Source organism: Siphateles boraxobius, unplaced genomic scaffold, assembly GCF_051911475.1.
Source record: "Siphateles boraxobius isolate OS27281-9 unplaced genomic scaffold, OSU_SipBor_1 30, whole genome shotgun sequence".
Classification (NCBI taxonomy): Eukaryota; Metazoa; Chordata; class Actinopteri; order Cypriniformes; family Leuciscidae; genus Siphateles; species Siphateles boraxobius.
In genome coordinates this window covers 14,525,850-14,537,897 of record NW_027508920.1, presented here as the reverse complement: position 1 = coordinate 14,537,897, position 12,048 = coordinate 14,525,850, and the positions used below count along the sequence as shown (strand labels likewise).

The 12,048-nt window shown below is 38.2% G+C and overlaps 1 protein-coding gene across 2 annotated transcripts in view; it reads right to left on the bottom strand.

Moving 5' to 3' along the window:
- veph1 (ventricular zone expressed PH domain-containing 1) overlaps positions 1–12,048 on the bottom strand; it is a 208,789-nt gene that overhangs the window by 17,030 nt on the left and 179,711 nt on the right. For both annotated transcript variants that reach the window (XR_013210475.1, XM_077248327.1), the window contains exon 13: positions 575–711. Coding sequence is in view for 1 of the 2 variants with exons in the window: in XM_077248327.1 (XP_077104442.1) it covers positions 575–711 (137 nt within the window). In the remaining variant the exon portion in view is untranslated. The remainder of the gene's footprint in view (positions 1–574; positions 712–12,048) is intronic.

The window sequence follows — 12,048 nt, the reverse complement described above, 5'->3', positions numbered from 1 at the left end:
CTTTTTACTGATCTTAGCTTTGTTAGTCACTGTTTGTTATGGCTTTGGTTATGAATTCTCCTTTGCACAGTCTTAAGTATGGCTCCAGGTTATATGGACACATAGTAAATTGGGTCTTTGCTTTGTTTAAATGCAATAGTGAGATTCTGAAAAGCCATTTTAGTTTTATTTAGTTAATGTAATTCCCTTCAGGAAAGGCTTTGGTGAATGTCAAGATGAAGTCATGGGTCTTTAAAAGATAATGATCATCTACCAGAAAGCAGAGCTCTAGAGTAATAAAATACTTAGTAGCCAATGGCTCCAAAAATAAGCCATTTAAAATAGTTTTTAGTTGCTAGATTACAGAATAGCTTGATATAGATAGTTGTTCAGGAACACTGTTGGTCATGTTCACGTTTAGTAGTCCGCGCAACTTATTCCAGATATTCTAAGACTTTTGAAGCAGAACAATGGCTTTGTGTGAGAAACAGACATAAATTTAGGTCACAACTAATTTAGGTCACACCTCTGATTTTAAAGTGCCCCTATTATGCTATTTTAAAGTTTCCTAATGTTTTGTGAATGGGACACTTACTGATTTTCCTCTTCTGAAAAGAAGCTGGTTGCCGGCAAGCGTGAAATAACGTGTTTTCCACCTTTTGATGAACTTCCAGCGTACCTGTTTCTCCTTCAGCTTCCCTTCAATGAGTGGCTGGCCATCCTGGTTGATGACTGAGCAGAAAGAGTCAAAATGAAAAAGAAAATGTTAAAGTAAGGGAAGCAACTCTGTATCACATCATGAGAAAGATTTCATGAGAAGGTTGTATGGACTACTATAATGTTGCTTTTATGATGCTTTTTGTCAGCCCTTGGTCCTGCCTGCTTTCATTGTATTAAAAAGAGCATCATATACACTTCTTTTGTGCTCTGGGAAAAAAAAGTCAGTTAAAATAGATTTAAAAAGACACAAGGGTGAGTAAACAATGAATTAATTATTTTGGTGAACTAGCGCCATGTCTGCCCATAGTCACTTTGAATCCAACACCAAACAATACTCTTCACTCACAGAGCCATCCTCTTCTGGACATACGCCCTGCTAAACTATTTATAATGGGAAAAGTTTTCTCATTAGACGAACAAAGGAGGACTGCTCAGTGTTTATCACCACATTGCAATATCTGGTGTGGTTTCAGACGTGGTGAATATTGTCTCCTGCCTGTGTTTGCTAGGTCTGTCTGAACTACACAAACCGTTTCACAGATCTCTCTCATGGGTCTATTTGAGTTAAACAGGAAGCTCTGTTATAGCCCTTCCAGGATGGTACAAAGCAGCCCATTGTCTGAGTTTTCCCTTTTTCAGCAAGGAAAACAGATGAGAATCTGCAGCGCTTTGATAGCCCGCTTCAGATTAGGCAAGACTAATATCTGATAATCACCAAACTATAATCCCAAATGGCAAAAGTTAAGCTCATGATGTATTAGAGAACACTGAAGTAATGATTTACACTGAGGAAAAAAACACAGCCCTTGACCTGCCGCAATTTCCAAGAAAACAAAAAATGGCGCGACCAAAGTCATTTGTTTATTTGGTTAAATTGCGTTAGAATGATAATTTCACTCTGGGATATAAAATGCACTTTCCATGAATAAGGCACAATATAAGGCCTGGAACTCTTAAAAACTAGTAATTAATTAGTAATTAGTAAACAAAAAAGTAATTTTGTCTTTTTTCAACAAATGGTTAGTGAGAGGTTAGTGAGAGGTGTTTAACTCTCAGAAAATGTTGATTGTTTACCTCAAGGAAGTTAAGCTACATTTTATATGAGCTGCTATAAAAACATACTGTGACTGTGTTGCATAAATATATCAATTAAATCAGTAAAAAACAACAAGAAACAACAACACGTTGAATATCAGATTATGTCAAAACGATGATGCATTGCGTGTTGAATGCACTTAAGAAGGTCAAGATCTCTAATGTGGGACAGCCTGAAATCATAATTTCAAAAAGGTTAAACAGGGATTTGATACTAAAATAAGCTACTTTTATTGACAAGTTATTGTTTGTTTGTTTTTTCATTAATATAAGTAGTTTTGATGGGATGGGATGGAATTACTACCTTCAATGCAGTAAAACAATAAATCATGTTGACACCGATGTACTTTATTTTAGGAAAGTGCTAAAACAATTAAAAGGTTTTCATGCTGGTATTTCTGGTCAACCACATAAAAAATTTAAAAGAACAAAAAACTGGCAGAACAATTGAAAAGCTTTGGAAGAGATAATGCTTGTTCTGGTTGTTTCAACCCAAAACCTTTTGCAGATGTCTGTATTACAATGCTGGTAAATGTTGATAATTGAATTTGTGTGTGTTTATCCCATGAGCAACATAATAATACTCTATTATGAATTATTTTTCATTTTATTTGCTTTTATACTCTCTCTGCTTTTCTCAAATGCATGAATCAAAGCACTAGAATGTGTATGTGAGTACATGAGCAAAACAAATTAAAATGTATGTTTTGTAAATCCCAGAACATTAAAAGCATCTGTGCTCCATTCTGCATGACATTTGTTTGCCTAAATTGATTTCTGAGTTCTGTTGATTTTATTGTGTATATGATACTGTATTTGAAATGAGTTTGTGGTCAGAAAAGTGAAACACACACTAATAATAAGAGCAGAGGCTGAACCCGATGCTTAGCAAGCCCACAGACAGAGACAGACAGACTACAATTGTTTAAAAAGATTTTGTTCTTTCTGAAGTTACACAATATCCTAAATCAAAGTAGCCTTTTGAGACATACATCAAATGTGCTCTCCCATCATACGCGTAGTACAAACCTGTAGTAAATAGTCTATTACACTGTATACTAATCTGGATGCAGCCCATCTTTTCAAAATCTGGATTATGGCAGTCCCAATGAAAAGGTAGTATAGAAAGCAGCAAAAGCCAATGGGAGGAGAGTAAGACATGAGTGCTATGTTACGAATACATCAATAAAATGTTTTGAGGTAAGAATTGTTTATTCCAATTCTCCTATAACTGTAAATTCATGCAATGAGGATATTGCTAGTCTCTGTGGGGAAAGAAAGGTCAGTGTTTATTTTTCTCCTGGTTGGTGTATGTTATAGATTTTTTTGCTGGGCTTTGGCCAACGCTGTACTCTATGTTGATTTAAAGTTGCTCTGATAGTCAGACAAGATTCCAGCAACCCCTGCTGAGAGTGTGGATTCACTTCTATAGAATTTACAGGACAGAGTTCACATATTTAGCAAAGTTGGAGTATGTTCAACACCATGTCGAAAACAAAACATAGAACAAAGGTTTAGTTGTTGTTTTAAAAAGAATATACATGTATCCTTTATATAACGAGAGAAGCTCACTGAGATTAAAAATAACTGTTACAGGAGTGTCCTGGCCAAGATAGACGGCCCAAATATACAAATACACATATAACAAACAACAACACAATAAAATATCATTAAAAGTACAGCCTTAGAAGCATATGCAAATCATCAAATCATTCTCTAGTGCATGCATACGTGTTTTAAAATGACTAAAATACACCAAATGATTTAGCCTCAATTTCATTTGAAGAGAGTTCCAGTCTGAAGGGGCAGCATATTTAAAGCAGTTTTACCTGGATTAGTTCTAGCAGGAGGTACATAGAGATTATAGTATAATTGCTAACACAATAAATAGTTACCAACTGCTTTTTGTTGGATCAAACAACAGATATAAGGTGGTAAAAACCCAAAATTGCTTTGTATATCATTAAGTACCAATGCTTTTTCTTTAGTTCCTAAGTTAATAATAGTTATAGAAAAAATATTAAATATTTTGGACACACTTTAGATTAGGGTTAAATTTTACCTATTAATATGTATTAACAACGACTTTGCCTTAATAAACTCCTAATTTGTTTATTAATAGTTAGTAAGGTAGCTTTTTACATTTAGGTATTGGGTAGGATTAAGGGATGTAGAGTATGGTTAGCAGAATAAGACATTAATATGTGCTTTATAAGAACTAATAAACAGTCAATATCCCAATAATATGCATGCTAATAAGCAACTGGTAAATAGTTAGAATTTAATAATAAAATATTTAAGCATAATACACACACACACACACACACACACACACACACACACACACACACACACACACACACACACACACACACACACACACACACATACACACACACACACACACACACACGCGAACACACACACGCAGACTTTTAAATGTGGACACACTTGCTTCAATATTTTTTTTTCATGATTTTAAAAATCATTCATAGTGCAGCAGATTAGTAAAAAAAATCGTTCACTTTGGTATAGAAGCATGAAATTTGGCACAGATACTCTCTAAGGGCCACTATTTTGGAAAAAGGCGTTGACCACTCATAAATTCAATGTGGCGGCCAATTTTCAAGATGGCCGCCATTGCCAAAGGCAAAGCCCCAACTTTTGTCCCCAACCCGCATCTCCTCCCGCAGCTTTTGCCACAGACCCACGAATGAGGCATCAAATCGTGCGGATTATTAGGAAATGGTGTGCTACGACTTTTATAAGTGATCGGGGTACGATGTTCGCCCCAGGGGCGAAAAAGCGGCCGAAAAAAATCCCATAGACTTAACATTGCGAAAAACTTTGACGATTCATAGCTCCGAGCGAGGATTTCGCAGAAACATGCGGTTTACCACATTTGAAGAGGCTGGCAGGCTCTGTAAGAACATACGTCACAATGGGTTAAAAGTTGCACCCCTGGGGGGCAGGAGCTGCCCAAAGTTGCCCCATTGACTTACTATGGTGTAGGACGGCCCATGAAATTGACACGTGATGAGGAAAATAAGGAAGACGAGGATTCAAGTGCAGGAAGGTAAGTTTAATTAAACGACTACAAAACAACATGAAAACTGAAAACCAAAACTGCCCCGTAGGGGAAAACCAGAGAGCTATCAGGCAGACACAGGAAACACAAGGGAAACAGATAATAACGAAACAACACAGGACTGCAAACACAAGGAGACTAAATAGGGAACAAATGACAGAAGGTAACAAGCAAGACAGGTGAGGGAGATAATACAATTAACAGGTAACGAGATGGAAGGGGCTGACAATAGACAGGAGAGCACATGGCACAAAGGAAACACATGACAAGCCAAGTGCTCACAATAAACAGAACTAGAACACAAGAACATGACAAACCAGGAATGTCAGACCTCTGTCACCAACTTAAGCCTGGTTCACACGGCAAGATAATTAGGCCGATTTTAGCCCCGATTTACCCCTTCCGACAATCTTAAGTATGCTCCGATTATCGTAAAATAATCTGATCAGATATTCCTGCCGTGTGTGGTGTGTTAAGAGTGCTCACATCTGCTCGAAAGGACGTCGGGACCGGTCCGATCTCAAATCGGGGATATCCAACATGTTGGATTTTTTGGGCCCGATTTCTCCTCGTGTGTGGTGTCCCCTGGGGACAAACGAGCACGCAGCCTGTGGACTGTGGCATGTAGCCGATCAGAAAGCGAGGTGACGAGGCGCAGAGGAAGCACCAGGAAACAAAATCAAAACAGCCGTTCTTTTGATAACTTTTTTTCCGGTTAAAAACAAACTACAAACTATCGCCACTGCATCCTCCTCGTCCGCCATGATTGTTTACTCTGAAGTCACGTTTGATCTCGAGGGATTTTGCGAGATTTTCCGTCTGACCTGGGAATGCTCGGGAGTCAAATCGGTTTGAGTGTGATGTGTTGATTTTGCCGTGTGGCTGCGCACCACACACTGTACGACCAAAACTGTTAGACCCGTGATTTTTTATCGCCGTGTGTGGGGTCTCTCAGCTTTGGAAAATCTACCGACAATTTTAAAATCGTCCCTTGTGAACCAGGCTTAAGATAAGACCAGACAGAAGTGACAGAACCCTGACAGAAATGGGCAGTCATACACATTGCATAGGGATTTTGTATTGAACATAGCTCTGGATCACAGTGTCATAGAGACAAGGGGACGTGCTCATTTTACTCAGACGACCAATCAGTCTCTCAGGATCATTGTGAAGCTATTAAGCCACGCCCTGGCAACCATTTACAGCACCTTAGCAACAAGTTCCATTGACTTCCATTGAAAGAGATAAAAGGGATATCTCTGGATAGAAGTATCATAGAAAGATGAGTGTGGTCACGGGGCAGCAAACATTCAATCATGAATTACCTGAGCACTTCTAGCCCCTCCCTAGCAACCATTGTTGAGCACCTTAGCAACCAAAATCCAAAGAGGTATATCTTCTATTCTAAATGTCACAGAGACATGGGAGTTGGTTTATATCATTCATAGTGACATGCAGCCTTTAGAGTTTCATGATTGGTAGCTGCCAAGCCACTCCCTAGCGACCAAAGAGAGTACCCTAGCTACCATTTTGCAAGACCTATACTGCCCTACAAAGACAAAAGACCTTAACTCGCTAGAGTGTGGAACTAAGAAAAATGACTTTAAAGATTTTTAGTTGTCCCGCCAAATTAATTATAGGTAGGACACTGGAAATCTGGCAATTAGATGTTTAAGTAATAAAAATTATCTACGTAAAAAAATCTTGAGCTCAAACTTGACTTTTGACCACTATTTTAAAGTTACTGTACTCTGCCTTTGTATTGTCAGCAAAAAGTGAGAAGTCATGCCAAGGCAAAAGACAGTAACTTCCACATTATCAATATTTGGTTGCTGATCACCATTAACAAAATCATTATAGTAACACCTGTATACAATCTAGTGATCATGGCATTTATTTTGAATGATTTACAATTACTTATAGCTATCTACTTATTTGGCTTTGGTTGCATTCTGGTGGCCCTATTAATTCATTAGACATGACAAAATACTTCCTTAGCGGTAAAGAGTATAGGCTATCTTCAAGTGGTACTGAGTGGCATAAGACTTGCTAAACACGTGTTCAAAATTATCACAATAAAACAGATCCTCGCGCACATTCGACCCGGAAATTGGATTATAGCGATGGATCTGAAAGACGCATACTTTCACAGACGCTTACCGAGATTCGTGTTCAAGGTGTCACGCTCCTCGTCCATTCACGAAAAGTAGCCTATGCAGTGCTTTCCCCCTTGAGACTCAGTAGGGAGCGCGTTATGGACTACCTAGACAACTAATGCATTTATAGCACAACCTTCTGTGTTCTGTGTCTTTTCAGTATGCAGTGGTTTTAGCTGCCTGTCTGCCCTATTATTGTGCTTGTGCACTTCGCTCGTCCCGCAGATTTATTCCGGATGCTGTGATTGTATAACCTGCTTGTAACAGCTGAGCTGGTCTGATGTTGTATGCGCCAGCACTTGTTTCATTATGTTGTATGCACCAATATACCCTTGTTGCTTCATTATTATCACTCCCTGTGATATATTTCTTGCATCGGCTCGATCGTCTTCAGGGCGGTGCTGAAGGCTAGGGCTGTCGCGATAACCGCAATATTGTAGTACCGCGCTACTGACAGGCCAGCCGCAGAGGAATGCAAGTAACCGCAGCAACCGCAAACCGCGTTTTCTTTTTTCATAAGGCCACCCTTCCTAGTTCGTACCATGTGTATTGAATGTTAAATAAGTTAATAATGATAACAAGACTGTTTATCATGGTGATTTGAACAGAGGCTTTGTGGATTTGGACTTAAGCCTAAACAGACAGTGAATGAGATCGACTGAGCGCGTGCGATTACATGCGTGCGTCTCTTTGAAGTCAAGTATATTCTTGAAAAGTTTGCCGTTTCCAAGGAAAGCGAAATATTTGTCGTATCATCCTTCTAACGTGTGGTATTTACCATGAATGGCGTCAGCGCTGGTCAGCATTACACAGCGCGAGGAAGCCGTGGGGCGGGAAAGCAGCGAGTCACGCATTGAATCAATGCCATTGGTCTCTATTAAGTGAAGCATTGCTTCGGCTTTGCCCAAAAGTGAAGCATTGCTGGCCAGCTGAGCCTTTAAAAGTGGAGCTCAAAGTTAAAAAATAATTAACACCTTGTTTCATTACATCTATTATTTAAGGAATCAGCTTTTTGAACGTTTTCGTTGAATGAACGGTTTAATGACTCACTCGACAGTCCATTGGCGTAACAATGTAACTGCGCGCTGAGTGACAGTCTTTCAATGCGCAGAGACACTGTTTAGTTCGATTACATTGTTTTTGTGAATGCTGACCATATCATAACACGTATTTATATAACAACAAATAAGTAGAAATAAATAAATGGCGGTAATACCGCATATAGCTCTATTGAGCCACTCAAAATTACCGCAAGGGAAATTCCTTCACCGCGACAGCCCTACTGAAGGCGCCGGCGAAGTTTTGGCTCTCTGCCAGCTAGATGCATGATTGTTTCAACCAGGTCCGGTACCCGAACTGGGTGAGGCGGGGCTTTAGTTCTTTGTTGTATTCACCTGCTAAGGCATGTGTAACACTTTTCTGTCAACTCTGCATATATCCTTCGTGATCGATATCACACGTTTGTCGATGGAGCGGGTTAAGAGCATACTATCTGACCGCATCAGTGCAGGACAAGGCTTTGAGGACATCAGAAGTTACAGGGACTGATGGCAGCTGTAAGTACACAGGCCAAAAATGTGCCAAAAATATCAATAACTCATTTTCAACCAAAAACGAAGTTACGGTCTTTTGCCTTTGCACGGCAGCATATCTCTACATCAGAACATCGTATAGACATGGGGGTTGGCTCTTTTGACTCATGCTAGCAAACAGGAGTTCCAACATGCTACACATGCTAGCTGTGAAATGTACATTCTATGGCCATCTTGAAAATGGTCGCCATCTTGAATTTTTGATTGGCACACACCTTTTTCCATGATAATGTTCCTTGAAGAATATTTGTACCAAATTTCATGATAGCATCACCATTTGAAAAAAATATGTAAGGATTCAAGAAAAATGGTGGCCATCTTGAAAAATGGTTGCCAACTTGAATTTGAGGGACAAGCACTGTTTTCCAAAAAAACATTCTGAAGAGAGTATTTTCACAAAATGTTATGCCTAAATGATATCACTATTGAACGATTGACATAATGAGCATTTGACAGAAATAGCGGGCATCTTGAAAAAATGTCCGCCATGTTGAATTTTTCGGTGGCCAACGCCTTTTTCCCAAAAAATGACCCTTGGAGAGTATCTGTGCCAAATTTCATGCTTCTATACCAATTTGAACGATTCTCTTGAGATATGCCATTAATCTGCTGCACTATCATTCTTTTTTATGCTTAAATGCTTAAAAATGGAGAAAAGCAGCCAACAGTCATGAAATTTCAGCAGTGAGAAAAGCAGCATGGTAGTTTTAAAAATGTAGCACTGCGTCTCTGTCTCCTTTTTTAAATTCCCTCATTAATGTCTGAACCAAACTCCAAGCGATGGAATGCTTTCAAACACTATACAGTGCTTTATGAGCTGACGACACACAAGACTTCTGTCAGACCATAACATTGCCAAGGTGCTGCCTGTCCAAGCTTTGCTTCCCAAAGTCCTTATTTCTGCAAACATTCACCTCGCTCTATTAAAAACCATTACAGCTCTCTGCTAATGGAAACTGTCCCACACTCCAAACAAGGAGAAGGGAGGTAGAATGTATGCTACAAACACTTTAATGAGCGGCACTTGCTATTGAGGTTTCAATGAGTCTTTATTCCCACCTTGGCTGCTGGATGGTGGTTTGTAAAAACATTTCCTGTCTCATTAAACTGTCTCTTCATGGCAAAAAAATTGATTTCTGAGGTAAAGTGACGCCATCAAAATGTCATGTACCGTAGCAATCCAATACTCCACCAAAAGCAGCAGTGAACAATTTTAATATCCATCTCTGAGGGTGTAACATATTCAAAGTAGAAAAACATGAAGATGAACAAACACATTTTTTCTGAATTTAGATTTTTTTTGTTTTGTTGTACTAAACAAAGAAAGACTCAAAGCCTATAAATACTATCTTATTGAGCATTAAATAAAATAAAATATGACAAATACTGGTAAATCAGTTCTGTCAATTTTCTGGGATGAAAAGTTGTAATACCAGTAAATTACCGTTTGATGCTATTGTTAACATGATGCTACTGTATGATTTTACAGTAAACAGCACACTGTTAATGTGTAATTTCCATCAGAACTTCATAATTGCCACAAAGCTTGGCATCACAGTTTCACAATATTTTAGGGCTGATATGTGAATGGTAATGAAAAAAAAAACATTGCTTGTGTGAACAGCATATATGATGTATTTACCCGAAAAGACACTATGGGAACTTTACAGTAATTTAGCAAGTGCAAAACCAAAATGTGCAAAAGCGGCTTCTGTTTGATAAAGCTATAAGCCATTAATTTTACCACAGGTAAAGAGTCACACAATAAAAAAATAAAAAATAATGATCTTAATTAAATTGATGTAAACTTTTCAGCCAAATCAAAGGAATAGTTCACAGATAAATGAAAATGATCCCATAATTTACTCACCCTCAAGCCATCCTAGGTTTTTGCGAGAGGCGTCTATTCTCACCTAAGCTTATACTATGCCTACGTCATACAGCCTACATCGGGTCAGAGGTCATTGATATATGTATATACTTAAATAATGCTTGCATCAATTCCCAACCTGAGGTGCATTTCTCAAAAGCTTCATTAGCTAACTATGGTCACTTCTGGGTTGCTCACTTGTGTGGCAGCTCTAGACCTTTGGTTAAAAGCATTTCTTGTTACTATGACATGAGGACTTCAACATATCAAGCACAATAAGCAAGCTAACATTACAAGGAGAACATTTTCAATTTCTTTCTATATATTTTAGTGTGTCAATAGGCCTAATCAACTCTGTTTTTGAAGAGTGTGCATTCCATAAATGGGTAATGACGTAAGAAGGAACCTGAGATGAATCGAGTATCAAATAAAACAAAACAACTGGGAACAAAAATATTTAAGTAGTCATCGGATGCCATGTTTTTTACAGCAGCATCTCAGAGAAATGTTGTAGAGAACGCTGTTGACTGATTGAACCATATATACAGGACTAAAGTTGTATACATGTAGTTTGTGATTAAAAAAACGCTTTCTGTACTTAGTTGTGATCTTGAATTGAGTAATTAGCCGAATTAATCCAATTTTCATATAGCATTACTCCAACACCTGTGAGTGACATTAATAATGACAGTCATACATTTATAAACCAATGCGGTTTAAACGATGGTGCGACCATGTTACAATGCTACAGTTATACATCATTGTACGGGAAACACTCAGTGCTGGTCTTGATCTCGATACTGGTTATGACAAACAAAACTGATCCAACTGGAACTTCCATTTATTTTATAATCTTGAATTGATTGCATGCAATACAATTACAGTGTTCAAGAACTGTGTTGCATTCACTAATTTTAATAAAATAATTTGCATTTACTTTAAATTATTTGCATTTACTTTCTTTTTAAGTGTTTCAAATACCTATAAATGATCTCAGATGAAATAGACATGTTCCATGTGCAGCGATTTACAATGTTTCATTGTTTTTGGTAAAATGTTCAGGCCACAGGCAAAAACCTTCTCTATTGTATCTAATTGGTTCTTATGGAAAAATCCTACCAAAAAGCACATTTGCACATCTGGAGAAGATTTAAAACAAAGCAACAACAATTCTGTATTCACTTGAATGGGATCAGAAGCCTCTTTGTCTGAACATCCTAATGCTGGACTGATGTAGATGTATCTCAGCTACAGAAATGAGCGGAACCCCCTTTTCCTCTAATTTTTGTTTCTTTCTTTTAATGGAAAGCAGATTTCAGCAATCATCACATAAGACTGAAGCTTTATACGACATCTGGAGTCCTGACGTGCTTTTGCAAAATTATGTAGTCGCTAATCATTAACTTCATAGAAGGATCAACAGAAACTCTCTTAAAATGATGATTGTTATTCACTGATAATCTTGCCCTCAAGTGAGCTGTAAACAGCTGCAACTGGATCATTGAGTCAGCTGGTCGAAATCGAGAACCAGATCAGATCAATTTGTGA